Source organism: Phascolarctos cinereus, unplaced genomic scaffold (assembly GCF_003287225.1).
Source record: "Phascolarctos cinereus isolate Bilbo 61053 unplaced genomic scaffold, phaCin_HiC Scaffold_3;HRSCAF=262, whole genome shotgun sequence".
NCBI classification, from domain to species: Eukaryota; Metazoa; Chordata; class Mammalia; order Diprotodontia; family Phascolarctidae; genus Phascolarctos; species Phascolarctos cinereus.
In genome coordinates, this window is record NW_027555736.1 from 196,320,722 (window position 1) to 196,340,372 (window position 19,651).

Sequence of the window (19,651 nt, forward strand, 5' to 3'; positions counted from 1 at the left end):
TTGAATGTAAACTGAGATAATTTTATTGCCATTTTATTTGTCTTTGCATCCCTATCACCCAGCATAGTGCCGTGCATATAGTAGATGCCTAATAAATGTGTGGTGAATGAGTGAATAAGTGAATGAATGAATGAATGAATGAATGAATTGAATGTCCTCAACATCTCAAGAACATAGACTTACAGTTCTAGAGTTGGAAGAAATCTTAGAGGTCATGTGATATAAACACCTGATTTACAAATATGTAACTGAAATCAAATAAAGTTAAGTGGCGTGCCTAACACTGGCACATCTCGTAAGGGATGGAGGCATTTTATTCTGTGTCACTGTATTTTGTGTCCACACTAGCTAAAACTCACAAATTATAAAGTACTGAAATGTGTCAACCTCACTTTTGTGATTTTTTTCTTTGATTTACTTACAGTCCAATATGAAAATGAATGTAAAAATTAAGAGAAATAGAAATGTTAGTATGTCTTTATAATTAAAGGAATTGTTTAGTTTATGAGACATAATAGAAATTGATATTTGAGGTCTCATTCTCATGATGCAAATATTAAGTATTTGAAATTTTAGTACAGCAAAAATCTTCATTATTTGCTAAAGATGTATCAAACTTATTTTTAGGTAAATTCATTTAACTATGTTCTTTTCAATGCCTCTTGTATTCCAGTACTACCATCTGCCTTCATTTTTATTTTGAAAATTGGTTTGATGTTTTTTGATACAAAATTAGTTTTTTTATCCAAAGTTGTCTATTGACATGATTCTTTTCTCTTTGTGAGGAAACTTTAGGGGTCATATATGTTTAGTGCTTCTGAGAAAACACATAGGAAAACCTCTTGATGCTTACACATCTAGTTGAAGTCCAGACTGATAGTAGAAAATACTACTTAAGCTTCTGTTACAGTGTTAACATTTCCCCTTCTCCAACTCTAGCCTTGAGGAGAGCTGCCTTTGGTAGTTTAACGCAAGCCTGGCTCAGAGAATTTTGTAATGTATTAGTTTTTATTTTCTTGTGTTTGGAAATATTGATCATTTGATGAATGTGCATTGGCTTCATTGATTGCAGAATATGATTTCCAATAAGAACACTAAGTGGAAGAGTTCTGACGATGAAATCCATTCATACATACTGTTTAATCTCTTGTTGGGAAGCAAGAGGGAAGTCTGTCATTGAGCTAGCAAAGCATAATGTATAGAGAGCCTGACTTAAAGTCAGGGAAATTTAGGGCCTTGATGAAATAAAGTTCATTCTTTACTCTCTTAAATCGTGCTTCACATCTACCATACTGTAATAATCTAAATTCATAATGACTGTGAGCACTGTGTTGTCCTGAAATGCCTTTTTGAGTCATTCAAGATAGTTAAATTGTAATCAGGATAGTTTTAGAATTAAGGATATTTTGTTTATTCTAATAATTGAAAAATTGGTAAATTGTGTAATGTATATAGCTAGTAACTACATACCAAGTACTCTCTCTACTCTTTACCAGCAGAACATTCAAGAAGGAATTCATTTTTTTTTTTGAATGCTGATTTGTTCCACTACACATTTAAGCTATTTATCCTGGGAAGCTTGACTCTGGAATCAGAGGAGCTAAGTCCAAATCTTGCTGCTGATGCTTACTACCTTGGTTAAATCACTTAAACTCCCTGCTCCTGAGTCCCCTCATTTGCAGTAGGAGGGTGCCAGATTAGATCATTAACCTCTAAAGTCTCTCCCATTCTAAATCTATGTTCCTATAAATTTCAAATTTCTTTTAACATCATTTATTCACATCATATGCACCCCACTTAGATCCTGCACGGTGGATGTTCCAAACCCCTTCTTTCCCAAGTCCTCAATCACTTTTATCCTTTCCTTCTGCTGCAAGCAAGTCGACCTTACGTCCTACTTTACTGAGAAGATTCAGTGTATCAAATGTGAGCTCCCCCACATTGTCTTTCTTGACTCAAAGTTTCTGTGCCTTCTATTCTTTCATATTTTCTGCTATACTTAGAACATTGAGTGGACCTCCTCTTTGCCAAGAAAAACTCTCCCACTTATGCCTTAGACCTCGTCCCTTGCCTTTCCTTCTGGGACTTTGTCCAATCATTACTCTCCTCTGTCTCATTTTAAATCAGTCCTCTCTCTTTCCCTCTTCTCTGCCTGCAAACATTCTTGGCTCTACATTAGGCTTTAAAATAAGCAAACAATAGAAAGGCTCCATTTTATCATGACCATACTATCCCTTTGAGAGAAATAATTATTAATAACCAATATTTGGGGAGATCCAGAGGTCCCTCCTTTTTCTAAAGTTCTGATTTTAAAAATTCAGTCTCTTGAAGGACATTACTGATAATGAGATTGGACTAATTTTCTTGTTCAGACCGCACCCAGGTGGGGATGCCATTGTGCTCTACTCAGGTTTGGGTAGGGATAAATTCTTTGAATAGATTGCCCAAGGCTGGGATAACTTAAGAAGTAAATGGACATAATCAAAGTTTTGGTCCAGTCCCTCACTGTAATATTCATTCTCATTAATTATTAACCAATCAGAATTGATTGCCGCTCTCAGGAACACCCCTCTTACAATGGACATATAAGACATGAACTTGGCACCTTAATTGTCTCTAAGAGACGGATGGCTGAATGACCATGCTTTTATTAATGAACATGCTGGCATTATGAATACAATGATCAAATTATCCAGAAATTATGTCTCTCAGACCTTTTTAAATGTCACATCTTCAAGTTATCATCTTGTCTTTTCTCTTGCCAAACTTCTAGAAAGTCTTCATTCACTTCTTTACTGTTTACTTGTTTCACAACCTGCTGCAGTTTGAATTTCTTTCCTAGCATCCTTCCAAAACTGCTCTCTTCAGAGTCATCAGTACCTTTCATGATTGTCAAATTCGACAACCTTTTCTTAGACACTATTCTCATGGAACTGTCTGTAGCATTTGACATTGTTAATCACCCTCCTCTTTCTCAGTGCTCTCCCTTTCTTTGGCTTCCATGACACTCTCTTCTTAACTCTTTGAGGACTTCATTGTCTCTTTCTCTGTTCTTTTATTTCTCCTAATCCTTAATCTTGATCTTCTCCATAGACTCTGTCCTTAGTTGTTGTTGTTGTTTTTGCTTATATCTATTACACTCTTGTCTTAGCTGCCTCTTCTAATTCTGATCTCTTAGTGTAATTTGTCACTCCTCTGAAGATGACAGCCAAATCTTTATCTCTAGCCCATTCCTCTCCCCAGAGCTCTAGCTTTACAATTCCAACTGTGCCAGTTGGACATGTCTCAATGAAAACTCATACTCAAAAATTTTATGCCCAAACTTTTGTTTAATGCTTGACTGACATTGCTTAAGTCAATTAATCTTTCTGAACCTCAGATTCCTTGTCTGTCAAAGGAGGAAGGTGAAAAAGATCCTTAAGAACCCTTTCAACTCTCAATCTGTAATCCTGTAAGCGTGTCCCTGTTTCTTATCTCATCAGCTTCCTCTTCTCTGTTGGTAAAACCATAATTCTCTCAATTCTGCAGGCTTAAAACTTCAAAATGTCCTGACTCTTCCTTCCCCCATCCCATATCCAATCAGCTTCTTAGTCTTATTAGTTCAATTACTGTAATATCTCACATTTGTACACCCTCCTGTTTCATCACTTTAATTCATACCGTCTTTACATCTCGTCTGAACCATTGTGATAGTGTCTGAACTGATCTTCCTGTTTCTCCCTTTTCCAATCCAAACATACTAAGCTCACTTTACAAATACACAGGTATGTTCACTTCACTCCTAGAAGTTAAGACTCTTGTTAACCTGGCTCCAAATTACATTTCTTCATTTTGTATTAGACGTGTTCCCACATTCTGTGTTCCAAACTCAATCACTTACTATTCTCTATCCTAAACCTGCCCTTTCCTACTTTTCTATATTTACACTGACTATTCCTTCATTACTAGAATGGACTTTATGTCTGTTTCTGCCTATTGAAATCTGTTTTCTGTCAAGGCCTAGCTCATGTGCTCCCTACTCCAAGAAATTTTTCCTTGTACTCACATGTAGAAGTGATCCCATCATCTTGCCATTTCTCATGCCATACTGTTTGACCTGTCCTATGCCTTTCATCTATTTTAATTTATATTTTAATTGTTTATGTCCTTTTCCCTCATATTTACCAGAACATATGCTTCTTGAGAGCAGACCTTGAGTCATTTTCCATCTTTGTATCCTTAGTATATAGCATGGTGTCTTGCAGACAACCATAGGAGATATTAAATAATATTTACAGATTTGAATTTAAACCAGGTTATTTTATTACCAGAAGATACTTGTTTCTTAACAAGCCAGGCAAGACAGTATACTATGTATATGGTATAATTCATTCCTAGAGAATCATTCAGGGGCAGCTAGGTGGCGCAGTGGATAGAGCGCCGGCGCTCGATTCAGGAGAACCTGATTCAAATCTGGCCTCAGACACATAACACTTACAAGCTGTGTGACCCTGGGCAAGTCACTTAACCCCATTACCTGGACCAAAAAGAAAGAAAAAAGAGAGAGACTCATGCTTACCTGTCCTCTAAATTAAGTCAGTATTTTTCATTTATTGTATTTTAATTTAATTTATTAATTTCATTTTTTCATTTTAATTATGATGATACATGGAGAAAAGTCTCATTTTAGCTTTTTTTTTTCTGGTGGGAAGAGGGTAGACTGGACTGATTCATCAGTATGGGGCACTCCTGGTGAGAAACTTCTACCAGTGCAGATTTTCACCTTTTCTGAGTTGGTCAAGACTCTTGAGAGGTTAACTGACTTGTCCAGGGTCACAATGTGCAGTGGGTCACATGAATCAGAAGTGAGGCATAATAGGTGATTTTCAACCTGTTTGAATTTCCTGATTCTATAGGGCAACCCTCTTTATATCTTCCAAGCCTTCTTCTCATTCAAAATTTATTAAAATGGATAATCACAACAAGGTCACAGGAAATACTATCTGTGATGAAACAAAGAAAAAAGTACATCTAGTCTAAAGTAAGTTTCTTGAGGAGTCAGTTTCCACACATATCTGCTTAATGCATCGTTCACGGATTTTCTGTGAGGCAAAAATGAGATTCATATATATATATATATATATATATATATATATATATGGAGAGACATATATAATTTATCATTTATATGTAAGTACATGAATACATATGTATTTATGTGTATACACATTTAAATATATGCATTTTATAGATATATGTATATGTAAAGAGAGAGTTCTTTACAAGCTACAAGACACTGATCTCATTATTCATCTTAGACTCAGCCCTTTGTTCTAGAATGTCAATATATTTTTGCATCCTGATTATTCAGCTTAGAGTCAGCCCATTTCTTCAGTATGTCAATATATTTTTACATCCTGGTTCTGTCATCCAACCTAATAACTGTCCCTTCCAGTTTTGTGTCCTCTCAAGCATGTCATCAAACATCTTAACCTCCCCAGAAAGAATGCTGATATGGAGTCAGAGGACTTGGCTTCAGATCCCAACCCTCCTACTTCCTACTTGTTTAACCTTGGGCAAGTCTCTTAACCTGTCTGACCCTCAGTTTCCTTACGTGTAAAATGAAAAGGTTAGTCTTTTAAGACCTCCCCATCTTTAAATCTATGATGGTCCTATGATGATGACATGAATATTTAATGAATGTATTAAATTGTCTCCAAAAACAACACAGTCAGAAAAGCAAAAACCTTGGGAGGATGGGGAAATTATACTAATTTAATGTATATGAACTTTTCCAAATATTGGAAATAATGAATTAAACCTATTAGCCCCCTCACAAAATGTCTTTATCCTCAGCTCTTAAGACAGAAAATGACATTTAGAAGGCAATTCATAGATATTTGTTGTTTTTGTTATTGAATTTTTTAATTTCTACAGGTCATCATAAAAAAGGTAGTGTGGTCATCAGAAAATTAATCAAATATTGCAAGTATTTTAGCCAGAAAAAGGAGGGACCTAGTCCATTTTACTTTGCATTGGTCAGCTCCATCTATAATATTTTATTTAGTCCCCAGCATCACTTTTGAAGAATACTAACAAATGAAAGCCATTCAGTAGTAAGTAACCAACATGGAGAAGTGTCTGGAAACCATATCCTTAGTGGAACAGTTGAAGGAACAGGGTATTCAGAGGGAATATGTAGAAGAAACATCAGAGCTATCTTCAAATGGGTGGTGGATTGCCTTCTGGAAGAAAATAGTCACCTTATTCTGCTAGATGCCAGAGCTAAGGGAAAGGGAAGGGAACAAGCATTTATTAAGTGCCTGCTTGTGCCAGGCGCTGTGCTTGGAGCTAGAAGGCAAATGACCATCTGTAATGGATTTCAAAAAGGGTTTTCATGTATTGTGTAAGATGAAACCTGGAACAGCTAAACCAGAAGAAAGACAGGCAGCAGCGGAGCAGTAGCCCAGCCTCACTTTAGCACACCAGGAGGAGATCCTGGTGACTTGACATTCTATGGCAAACCGGTTTCCCAGTGCCTCAGCAAAAATAAGAGAAGCAGCACTACAGGCAGATAAACACCCTGCAGCATTCACCTGAAAGGAGCTGAAGAAAGCAACCTAAAGTTTTCCTAAAGTCCCAGCCTTGCTAATTCCAGCCCAACACCGGGTAAGCTGTCAGAACCCTAGAGCTTCCAACTGCCAGCCAAGAAGAGATCCTGAAGCCCAGGTGGTAGAGCAGGCAAACACCAACACCTGGACCTCCAAGTGCCTCAGTGAGGGCAGGGAAACCAGTGGAAACCAGCTCTGAAAACCACCAGGTACCTCAGCATCCTACAGCAAATGAGCATGCCAGTGCCTCAGCAGATCTAAGGGAGGCAGCACTGCAAGGGGCCCCAGGCAGATGAACACCCTGCAGCACCCATCTAAAAGGAGCTAAAGAAAGCTAAAGGAAAGGAAAAGCAAGCAACCTAGAATTGCCTGAAAGTTCCAGCCTTGCTGATTCCTACAGCCTGCAATTGCCAACATAAGAGGCCCCAGCACACAAAGCCAGTGACCAAGACCTAGGCTCCCAACACAAGAAGCTTGGATTAGTGCCCTCTGCTCCCCAGCTCAATTTCTTTAAAGGCCAAGGAATAAAGAAACACTATGAGTAAAAAGAAATGCACCATAGATTCATATTATGAGAAGAGTGAAGATCAAGACAGAAATTCTGAAGAGGACAACATTGTCAACAAACCCACTCAGTATCAAAAGGGACTATGAACTGGTCTGAAGTCCAAAAAGCCTTCTTAGAAGAGCTCAAGGAGGATTTTAAAAGTCAAATGAGAGAGGTAGAAAAGTCCTTAAAAAATACAGTTGGCCAATTGGAAAAAAAGTACACTGAAGAAAACAAGTCCCTAAAAAAATACAGTTGGCCAATTGGAGAAGGAAGTAAAAAACTAACAGAAGAAAGCAATCTGTTAAAAATTAGAATTGGACAAATGGAAACTAATGACTAAGAGAGCAAGAATCAGTCAAACAGAAACAAAAAAAAAGAAAAAATAGATGAAAATGCAAAATACCTCAGGGTAAAACAACTGACCTGGAAAATCAGTCCAGGACAGACAACTTAAAAATTATTGGACTACCTGAAAATCATGATGAAAAAAAGAGCCTGGACAGTATCTTTCAGGAAATCATAAAGGAAGACTGCCCTGAAGTCCTGGAACCAGAAGGTAAAATAACCATAGAAAGAATCCAGCGGTCACTGCCTGAAAGAGATCCCAAATTAAAAATGCCAAGAAATATAATAGCTAAATTCCAAAATTACCAGATGAAAGACAAAATACTGCAAGCAGCCAGAAAAAACAAAACAATTAAATATCATGGAACCACAGTCAGGATTACACAGCACTTTTCATATTCTACATTAAAAGACTGCAGGGTGTGGAACATGATATTCCATAAGGCAAAGGAGCTTGGATTGCAGCCAAGGATCAACTAGCCAGCGAAAATGAGTGTGATATTTCAAGGGAGGACATGGATATTCAGCCTCCCGCTCTCTGAACTAGATAAATCTGACCACAAAATAAACAAGAAAGAAGTTAAGGAGGTGAATAGAACATTAGAAAAGTTAGGTGTGATAGACCTCTGGAGAAAACTGAATGGGGATAGAAAGGAATATACTTTTTTCTTGGTGGTACATGGCACATACACAAAAATTGACCATGTACTAGGGCATAAAAACCTCACAATCCAATGCAGAAAGGCAGAAATATTAAATGCATCCTTTTCAGATCATGATGCAATAAAAATTATATGTAATAAAGGGCCATGGAAAGATAGACTAAAAAATAATTGGAAACTAAATAATCTAATCCTAAAAAATGATTGGTCAAACAACAAATCATAGAAACAATCAATAATTTCATTCAAGAGAATGACAATAATGAGACAACATACCAAAACTTATGGGATGCAGCAAAAGCAGTTCTTAGGGGAAGTTTTATATCTCTAAATGCTTACATAAATAAAATAGAAAAAGAGGAGATTAATGAATTGGGCATACAACTAAAAAAAACTAGAAAAAAACAAATTAAAAATCCTCAACTAAACACCAAATTAGAAATATTGAAAACCAAAGGAAAAATTAATAAAATTGAAATTAAGAAAACTATTGAACTAATAAATAAAACTAAGAGCTGGTTTTATGAAAAAAAAAACAATAAAATAGATAAACCTTTGGTTAATTTAATTAAAAAAAAGAAAGAAGAAAACCAAATTACTAGTATCAAGAATGAAAAGGGTGAAGCTACCACCAAGGAAGAGGAAATTAAAACAATAATTAGGAATTATTTTGCCCAACTATATGCCAACAAATTTGACAATCTTAGTGAAATGGATACATATTTACAAAAATATAAATTGCCCAGATTAACAGAAGAGGAAGTAAAATACTTAAATAACCCATCTCAGAAAAAGAAATTGAACAAGCCATTGATGAACTCCCTAGGAAAAAATCTCCAGGGCCAGATGGATTTACATGTGAATTCTATCAAACATTTAAAGAACAATTAATTCCAATACTATATAGACTATTTGGGAAAATAGGTGAAGAAGGAGTCTTACCAAATTCTTTTTATGATACAAATATGGTGTGATACCTAAACCAGGAAGAGTCAAAATAGAGAAAGAAAATTATAGACCAATTTCTCTGAATATAGATGCAAAAATTTTAAACAAAATATAGCAAATAGATTGCAGCAACTTATCACAAGAATAATACACTATGACCAGGTAGGATTTATACCAGGAATGCAGGGTTGGTTCAATATTAGGAAAACTATCAGCATAATTGAGCATATCAACACCAAAACCAACAGAAACCACATGATCATCTCAATAGATGCAGAAAAAGCTTTTGATAAAATACAACACCATTCCTATTAAAAACACTAGAAAGCATAGGTATAAATGGAGTCTTCCTTAAAATAATAAATAGTATCTATCTAAAACCTTCAGCAAGCATTATATGTAATGGGGACAGGCTAGAAGCATTTCCAATAAGATCGGGTGAAACAAGGATGTCCATTATCACCACTGTTATTCAGTATCATACTGGAAAGCTTTAGCAATAAGAGAAGAAAAAGAAAATGAAGGTATTAGGATAGACAAAGAAGAAACACAGCTATCACTCTTTGCAGATGACATGATGATATACTTAGAGAATCCTAGAGAATCAAGTAAAAAACTACTTGAAATAATAAACAACTTTAGCAAAGTTGCAGGCTATAAAATAAACCCACATAAATCATCAGCATTTCTATATATTACCAACAAAGCCCAACAGCAAGAGATAGAAAGAGAAATCCATTTAAACTTACTGTAGACATTATAAAATAAGGAGTCTACCTCCTGAAACAAACCCAGGAACTCTATGCACACAATTACAAAACACTTTTCACACAAATAAAATCAGATCTAAATAATTGGAAAAACATCAGTTGCTCATGGGTAGGCCAGCTAATATAAAAAATGACAATCTACCTAAGCTAATTTACTTATTCAGTGCCATACCAATCAAACTACCAAAAATTATTTTATAGAGTTAGAAAAAATAATAACAAGATTCATTTGGAAAAAAAAAGGTCCAGAATATCAAAGGAACTAATGAAAAGAAATGCAGGGGAAGGTGGCCTAGCAATTCCAGATCTTAAATTGTATTATAAAGCAGCAATCATCAAAACTGCTTGGTACTGGCTAAGAAATAGAGGGTGGATCAGTGGAATAGGTTAAATATGCAAGACACAGTAGTCAATGACTATAGTAATCTATTATTTGATAAACCCAAAGACCCAGCTTCTGGGATAAGAACCCACTCTTTGAAAAAAACTGCTGGGAAAACTGGAAAAGAGTATGGCAGAAACTAGGCATAGACCCAAATCTCACACCATATACCAAAATAAAGTCAAAATGGGTTCATGACTTAGATATAAAGGCTGATACCATAAGTAAACTGGGAGAACAAGGAATAGGTTACCTATCAGATCTATGGAGAACAGAAGAATTCATGACCAAACAGGAATAGAGAACATTATGAAAAGCAAAATGGATAATTTTGATTACATTAAATTGAAAAGTTTTTGCACAAACAAAGCCAATGCAACTAAGATTAGAAGGAAGGTAGAAAATTGGGAAAGAATTTTTACAACCAGTCTCTCTGATAAGGCCTCATTTCTAAAATATATAGAGAATTAAGACAAATTTATAAGAATACAAGCCATTCCCCAATTGATAAATGGTCAAAGGATATGAACAGACAGTTCTCAGATGAAGAAATTAAAGCCATCTATAGTCATATGAAAAAATGCTCTAAATCATTATTGATTAGAGAAATGCAAATCAAAACAACTCTGAGGTACCACATCACACCTATCAGATTGGCCAACATGACAAAACAGGAAAATGATAAATGTTGGAGAGATGTGGGAAAATTGGAACACTAATGCATTGTTGGTGGAGTTGTGAAATGATCCAACCATTTTGGAGAACAATTTGGAACTATGCCCAAAGGGCTATAAAAATGTGCATACCCTTTGACCAGCAATAGCACTTCTAGGGCTATATCCCAAAGAGATCATACAAATGGGAAAAGGACCCACATGTACAAAAATATTCATAGCAGCTCTTTTTGTGGTGGCAAAGAATTGGAAATTGAGAGGATGCCTAGCAATTGGGGGATGGCTGAGCAAGTTGTGGTACATGAATGTAATGGAATACTATTGTGCTATAAGAAATGATGAACAGGTTGACTTCAGAAAAACCTGGAAAGACTTGTATAGTCTGATGCTGAGTGAAATGAGCAGGATAAAGAGAATGTGGTACACAATAACAGCCATATTATGCGATGACTAATATTGATAAACTTAACCCTTCCCAGCAATACAAAGATCTAAGACATCCCCAAAGGCCTTGTGAAGGAAAAAGCTATCCACATCCAAAGAAAGAACTATGAATGTTGAATTGCTATTTGTTTTCTCTTCTGTTGAGTTTTGTTTCCTCTTTCTGATGGTTCCTCTTATTGGTTTTAATTTTTACTTACAACATCACTAATGTGAAAATATTTTTAATAGGAATGTAAATGTATAGCCTGTATCATATTGTGCACCATCTTGGGGAGGGTGGTGGGGAGGAAGGGGGAGAAAAATTTTAAACTCAAAATTATATGGAAGTATAAATCAAAATAAATTAATAAAATTTAAAAATGAAATGTGTAAGATGTTAGAATACATGCTCTGTTTAATTTCTTCAATTTTTAAAAAGGATTTTACAAATAAAATAATTTGAGCATCAATCCTAAGTCATAATGACCAAAATCACAGAATTGCACTGATGGAAGACTCATTAGTGGCTATTTAGTCTAATATATGTCTGAATAAGTTGCCTCTCAGCATTATACCTCGTATATATTCATCTAGACGTTGCTTAAAGATCTGTAATGACTGGATTATCCAGGGCCTCTCAGGGCAGCCATTCCACTTTGAGAGAGATCTAATCACTAGAAAGTTTTTAGTTTTATTTTCTCCTAACATCAGACCTACCTTTGCCTCTTTTCAGCTTCCACCCACTGGTCCTTTTTCTGTTCTCTTTGGTGAAACAGAGTATATAATTGGCAATGGTATAAAAGATGCCATCTCTAGCATCAGAGGACCTGAATTCAGATCCCACCTGTGTGTGACTTTGAGTAAACCCTTTATGATCATTGACCTCAGTCTCTTAATCTGTAAAATAAGGCGGTTGGCCTAGATATCCTCTGAAGTCCCTTCTGCTCTAGATCTATGATCTAAAGCATAATGTCTCTGTATGATAAGCCTTCCAATTTATGAAGATAGCAATAACATTCTGTGCAAGTCTTGTCTTAACAACATGCATATTCTCTAGTCACCAGAATCAATGCACCTCACAAATTGCCCTTAAAAACTGGAGGAAGAAGTAATCTCCTTACTATTAAATATAGAAGTTTAACTTCTAAACATTCTATATTTTGTTTTTAAGAGTTTCATTTTTTTTTATAACAAGAACCAGACAGTTTATTCTATTTTATGGAACAATTTATAATGAACTTTAAAGGAACTGGTGATTATCCGAGGATTCTGGCTCAGTTACTTGTTTCAGACACTCAGTGACCAAGTAAAGCATGTCATTTTCCCTTCTCATCCATACTGGAGCATAACAATGGACTGTGAATAGAGCAAATCAGAAAGACACAAATATAAGTGTAAAGGGCCTATTATATTTGTATGCTTCTTATATGACTTTAATTTAAATGGGATTGACTGATGATAAAAGAGTGGCAGATAACATTGTTGCTGCCTTCCAGACTACAGGACACTTTCATATGCCTATTCTTATCAGTCCATTTTGGCTCCAGAACTGAAATGAACTTGAATTACAGTGTTCACTTTGTTTTCTGATCCTAAGTGATTATCTCTGAAGTGCAATTTTGTGATTAGTTGAGACAGCATGCATAAACTCAGCTAATGTTGATTTCCCCCAGGGTACAGAACAGGTAAATTCATAATGAATGGATGTTGTGTTTTGATTTCAAATGAATATAAAAACCTTACCATAGTCTGTAGGTTTTATTTTTAAAATGTATTTAATTATTCTAAAATTAACAGAAGAATATTAAAATTGAACTTTAGGAAAACGGCATTTAAACATAAGTCAAGGGTGCTAGTTGCTTGTGAATGTTAATTCTTTTGCAAAAGGAAAAACAAACTTATTTGCCACAATTTTTTTTTTGGAATTATAATTCTTCAGGGTTTAATTGCTTGAATCTTTCCCAAGTAATCTGAAGAAATGTCTAAAGCAATGTTGTCAAGGTGGTTTTGGAAAACACCAATGGTTATTCAGGTGGCATTTTTAAAACAACTGTCCTCAAGGAAACTAGGAGTGCTTTTCCAAAACAACAGTTAATGGTAGGTAACACATTTTATTAATACTAGCTACATATGACAAAAAAGACATAAGCTTGCCTCACAGCACACTCAAAACTAAATCGCATACAATAATGGAAAATGTATATTTGTAGACAACTACACATGCCAAAAAATCCATGTAGTATTATTGGCTCCAAAATGTTTTCCTTTCTCCTCCAGAGTTAGACTGCACTCTGGTCAGCAAGATGCAATGGTGTGAAGACTTTCTATGAGTAGATATGTTAAGGGTCAAGTTTGGGGAAATTCAGTGGGAAGGAGTATGAGATTGAGAATCAGAGGCCTGGGCTCAAATCTCATTACTGCCACTTAGTCACCTACATCCTTGGGTAAGATACTTAGTTTCTTCATCAGGCCCCAATTTCCTCATCTGTAGCATAACAGACTTAGACCATGTGACCTCTGAGGTCCCAGCTAGCTTTAATTCTGCTATCATATGATAAGTACCTTTGCATATTCAAAACTTTGAATATACTTTTTGGGGGATGTTGGGATAGAGCTAGTAAATTAACCACATTTGGTCTGAAAAGGTCCATGGCTACAAATGTAAATGGTTGTTATATATTTCTTTATATCTATTACTTCTTCTGAGACCATTCATATCCCTTTTCCCCAGTGTCTTCTCCCTTTCCATAATTAGTCACAAAACTCTAATAGATGAACTAAGATATTAGTGTATTTATCAAAGGCAAGCATTTGAGATATTACACTACCTCTTCTAATTGATAGCAGCATTTCATATTTCCTTTAACAAAAGAAATCAATACTCTTTGTTTCTTTCTCTGATGATTTATTTTTGGTGATATCTGTAATGATTCCGTTATTGCTTAGGATTTAGTTTCTACTTTAACTACATCTATACTATTAGGCATAGATCAGAGCACATAAGCGTTAAATCAATAATATTATACAGCTAGAACTTCAAGAGGCCTAAGAGGTCATCTAGAAGGACCCCTTCATTTTGTGGTTGAGGAAACTGAGGTACTTGTTGATTGATTGTCCTTCCCGTCTCTCCCTTCCTTGGCATACACTCTGGGAGAGAAATGTGTTTTTTGGGGGGTGAGGCAATCGAGGTTAAGTGACTTGCCCAGAGTGACACAGCTGGTAAGTGTCAAGTGTCTGAGGCCATATTTGAAATCAGGTCCTCCTGACTCCAGGGCCAGTGCTCTATCCATTGCACCACCTAGCTGCCCCTGAGGAATGTATTTTGGCAATCAGCTTAGGCAAGTTTGGAGTATTGTTTCCCCAGCACCTGATATGATTTGATTCATGGTTGAATAGACACTCACTGGGAAAGTTCGGAAGCTTTTGAGTGTCAGGGGAATGCATCAAGAAAGCAAGCCATGATGGAACTTGGGGCTGGTCAGATACTTTCTCCATTCATGGATCCTGGGCTGGTCATGTAATCTTGAAAATGTGATAGGTAGAACAAATTCATGAGACAAATCTGTAGTCTTAATAAACACAATCCATGAGTTTGAAGGAGAGGGTATTTTTATTTGACCAAAACTGAACAAATTGGAGTGTAATCCCATTTTAAAGATGAATAACAGTGAATCAGCCGAACTGTCTCATCACCACCACTACACGCACGCTCGCACACACGCACACACACACACACACACACACACACACACACACCCCTACTTCCAATATTTTTTCCTTATGGCTTCTAAGAAAATAACCAAGCCCTACTTGTCTAGAAAGGAAATACCAATTCTAGACTTACTCTTTGGATATGTCAGTACATCAAGGAACTGTAATTTCTTCAGTAATTTCACTCCTTGTGTGAGAACTTCATTCACCCCTTGCAATCCCTCCATTATTTAGCCTCTTAAAGAGTTGCCTGAGACTCAAAGAAACTAAGTGACTTGGTGTCAGAGGTGTCACTTGGACCCGAATCTGGCATTTTATCTACTGTGTGCAACATGGCCTCTCCAGATCTCTGGTTATGACATTTAACAATCACATAAGATTTAAAAAACCTGAGTTCTTTCTGGGATCTGCTATAGAATAATTACATAAGCGTATCATTTTTCTGGTTTTTATGCATAATGTGAAGGGCTTGGAATGGATGATGATTAAAATCATTCCCAGCTCTAAAATTCTATGACCTGCTTGATCCTCACCTACTAGTATATGTTTCTTCCTCTAGATCAGAGGGTCTTTAACCTGCAGTTGGTGAACTTTTTATTTAAAAAAATTGATAACTGTTTCAATATAATTGGTTTCCTTTGTAATCCTATGTGTTTTATTGATTTAAAAACATAATTCTGATAAAGGCGCCCTAGGCTTTCCCAGACTGTGAAAGGGCTCGAGGACGTAATAAAGGTTAAGAATTCCTGTTTTAAATGGACTAACTGCTCCACTTTATTTATCAGTTCCTTATCCTGTACTATATGGTGCTATACTTTCAAAGGAGATAGGTGGACCGCATTAATTAAAAATACTTATCTATATTTGGTTTCTAAATATTTTGGAGCTACCAACATGCCACTTAGCTTATAGGAAGTTACTTTTAAAGAGAGGATTTGCATCCATAGGGATTCTCCCAAGAAACTCAGAACGTGCTCATGTAGGATCTCCACAGAGAATGGAAAGGTAGAACCCTTTCAGAAGGACCTCTGTTTTTCTCTCTTCACAGATGATTGGTTGCTTCCAAAAAAGTATTTTTTTTTAAATCATTTTGCTCCATCCTGGCAACTTCAACAAGTTGGCTCTGCTTTCAGCCAGATGCAGTTTATTTTATCAGGCATAGTTTGAGGGTTGCAGTGTCTAGTTTCTCACAAAGCGAGAAACAGCAACACCTTCCTGATGCTCAATTTTCATTAGAAAGTGCTGCTTTTAAATCACTGCCACATTTAATATTAAATTGGATTCACTGTTTTGGCAAAACTGAATTTTGGACTTAATCCACCTGTAAGTGCTGATGCCACTATTGTCTGGTGGAATCTCCCTCCCACATTATCCAAGGTTTGGGCCAAAAGATGGTATTGGCTCGCTACAAATTCTATTGAGTGACATTTGTGTGAATGTGTATATGTGAAAATCCAGATATTTCAGTGTAAATATTTTATTATACTCTATGAAGGGGAAGGGAATAAATTGACTGACACAAGTTTATGAAGCACAGCTGATATTCAGGTGTGTTTCAAAGAGCAGTCTGTATTTTTTTTTCATTTTATCCCACCCCTCCCCCCCATAAAAAAGGAATCATTTTCAGGATATGATGAATATCTCATCTTTGGAAATCATTTGCAAATTCTTATCAAGGTCTCTCCGGGTAGACTAAAATGTACATTAATGATAATTTTGCAACCATAAAAAAAACAATGAATGTAGCAGGGAGGCCATAAGAGGGAAACAAGTTCTGATTTTAAAGAAAGGGTTTTTAAAACTCTTCGTGGGCCTGATAAAACACACACACAAACACATGCAAAGACACATTCTACAACACAAATATATATGGTTTATAATGGAGGGAGTTACACAGTGTATTGTGTAAACCTCACTAGTCATGCTAAGACAAGCTAACATTTTCCAATAATTCTGACTTCCTTAATAGACTGCCAGAAGTTCCCTATCCTTTTCTTTTCCCTCTTTAAGGTCATAATTATGGCCTCTATTTTTTTTAACTAATGTATTTGTTTGCCAACAGTCAGTTAACAAAACACCTATGTACACTAGGTTCTTAGTAATACAAAGATAAAAATGGAAGAGTCCCTACCCTCAGGGAGCTTGTAATCTTATCAGAGAAAACAACATGTAGGCACAGAATCATTTGCAAAGTTTTTGCAAAATAAATACAGGGTAATTAGAGGATAGTAATTGAACTGTGCTTTGAAGAAAACTAGAGATTCTAAAAGGCAGAAGTAAGAAGAGAATTTCAGGAAGGGAGGACAGGCTGTACCACATGTGTGAAGGACACTCAATGTAAATTGAATATTTTCCTGTCCTTTGGGAACAGAAAATTGTCTAGTAGTCTAATATGGCAATTCAAATATTCAGAGACTGATTTTCCTGTTCATGGATTTTCCAAGTTTATTTTCCTGCGTTTACTGTTTATATTTTGTCTAGATCCCACTTCATTCACATCTCAGTTCATGAAAGAATATGATCAGAGAAAGGAGGTGAAACTCTGGCGAGTCAGATATGTTCGTAATTAACAGTCCTTAAGCAAAGGTTGAGTCTAATGGTTAAGATGAAGCTTATGTTTCTGGAAGATCTCAGTTAACCATTAGCAAGATGACTGTACAATTGCGACAGTATTCATTTAATTTATTTTTCAATATTTTTACTATTTTGCAGCTTCTGCCACCTTTGAAGATTTTCAGATCCGACCACATGCACTATTTGTTCATTCGTACCGGGCTCCAGCTTTCTGTGACCACTGTGGGGAAATGTTATGGGGACTTGTCCGTCAAGGGCTTAAATGTGAAGGTAGGTTATGTCCCTTATTAAATCAAAATTGAGGTATGTTTGAATTACCTTTTTCTTTCCTACACCTTACCAACCCTGTCTCCACCCTCATAGCTTCTCCTTTTCTAGAGTAATGGTCTTAAAAGTCCAAAAGAATAAAGATGAAACATGCCATTGACCTTAAAATGCAGACAGAGACATACATTTTTGGACATGGCTAATGTGGGAATAATGTATAACCCTGGGCAAGTCACTTAATCCTGTCTGCCTCAGTTCCTCATCTGTAAAATGAGCTGATGACGGACATGGCAAACCACTCCAGTATCTTTGCCAAGAAAAACCCAGATGGGGTCATGAAGAATCAGACAAAATTTGAATGATTGAACAACAAGAATATGGGAATTTGTTTTACTGATCCATGTAGATAATATACTGAAGGATTTGGTCTTGGTCATTGTTTCAGGTTTGTTTGTTTGTTTGTTTTTAATGAAAGGATAAGTGTGATTAGTAAGTAGGACAGATTAATAAAAAAAAACTTGTTAATTGAATAATTTTAAAAAGTGAAAAAAAATTTCTAACCTGTGGGCTGTAATCCAGATTTGATTGGGAAAAATGGACAGTGTTAAGCTCTACTTAACATCTAATATGATAAAAGCGTGAATTTTGTGATGAAAAATTGGAGAATACAAATTAAGATCTTATGAACTCAGTCACAAATCATGCTTATAAAATAAGTGATTACAGCAAAATAATATATTGCATGTAAAACAGTTTAAAGATGTAGAAAATTGTAAAGTTTATTGCATATCAATAAATGTATTTATATATTTTTCAAAATAGTAATAGTCCTTGCCTAAAATTATTTAAAAAGAATCCAATCTCAGCACCATCATGACAAGGGGGAAAAGAATTATTCAATATGTCTTTCTTACCCATGATTCATTTTTTTTTTCCTCAGTCCAATGTTCTGAATGGAATATTTCATTAAAACTTGAACTTTCTGAATATTCCTTTTAATTTCCCCTTATAATTCTATAATGGGAAAAATAATAAGTTTTATACTATAAAAGAAGCTTATTCCTTTATTTCCTTTTCAAGTGAAAATTTTTACCATCTTTGATATGTGAAGTAATGCAATGGTTTATCAGGATAAACCCTTTTATTCCTTAAAGAGTATAAGCATTGTTTTGATTCCTACACAGAAATTCCTGCTCACCAGGCCAAAGGAGGTCTTCAAATACTGTATCTTTCTTTGTTCAGTTCTTATTCTTTTTTATCTGGATGGTTTTTTTTATACTGAATTAATATCAATCCCTTTCCCAGGGCTCTTATTTTCAAATTAAGTTTCAAGAGATATTTTTTAGTTATATGTTAATGAGAATTGAGAATTTGCTTAAATATTTTCCCCTTTCTTTTCTTTGAGAAAGAAAATTTTGAATTGAATTGAAGATATTGATTAGTAAATATATGACATGAAGTTAAAAATGAACTGAACCGCTTACCAGATCATGAAGGGTGTCATCTACATATTAATACCACTTAACAATGAGATCATGTAAATTCAAATTCCAAGAAATTTACAAGCAAGGAAGCCTAAATTCTTAGGTACTGACCATAAGTACACTGTAATCTCTTTATGTATAATGTGAAAATATCCTGGCAGAAAAAATGGCTTGGTGACCCAAGTTCAAGTATAGCTTATGAATTTGGTCAGTTAACATTTTGTATTCATTATAGCCAAACTTCTAGTATGACCTACAACCAAAATAATTC

At 35.5% G+C, this 19,651-nt stretch overlaps 1 protein-coding gene across 2 annotated transcripts in view; it reads left to right on the top strand.

Moving 5' to 3' along the window:
• The window catches only part of PRKD1 (protein kinase D1), a 413,900-nt gene that overhangs the window by 281,955 nt on the left and 112,294 nt on the right, over positions 1–19,651 (top strand). For both annotated transcript variants that reach the window (XM_021004291.2, XM_078151407.1), the window contains exon 3: positions 17,768–17,899. In XM_021004291.2, the coding sequence (XP_020859950.1) occupies positions 17,768–17,899 (132 nt within the window). The remainder of the gene's footprint in view (positions 1–17,767; positions 17,900–19,651) is intronic.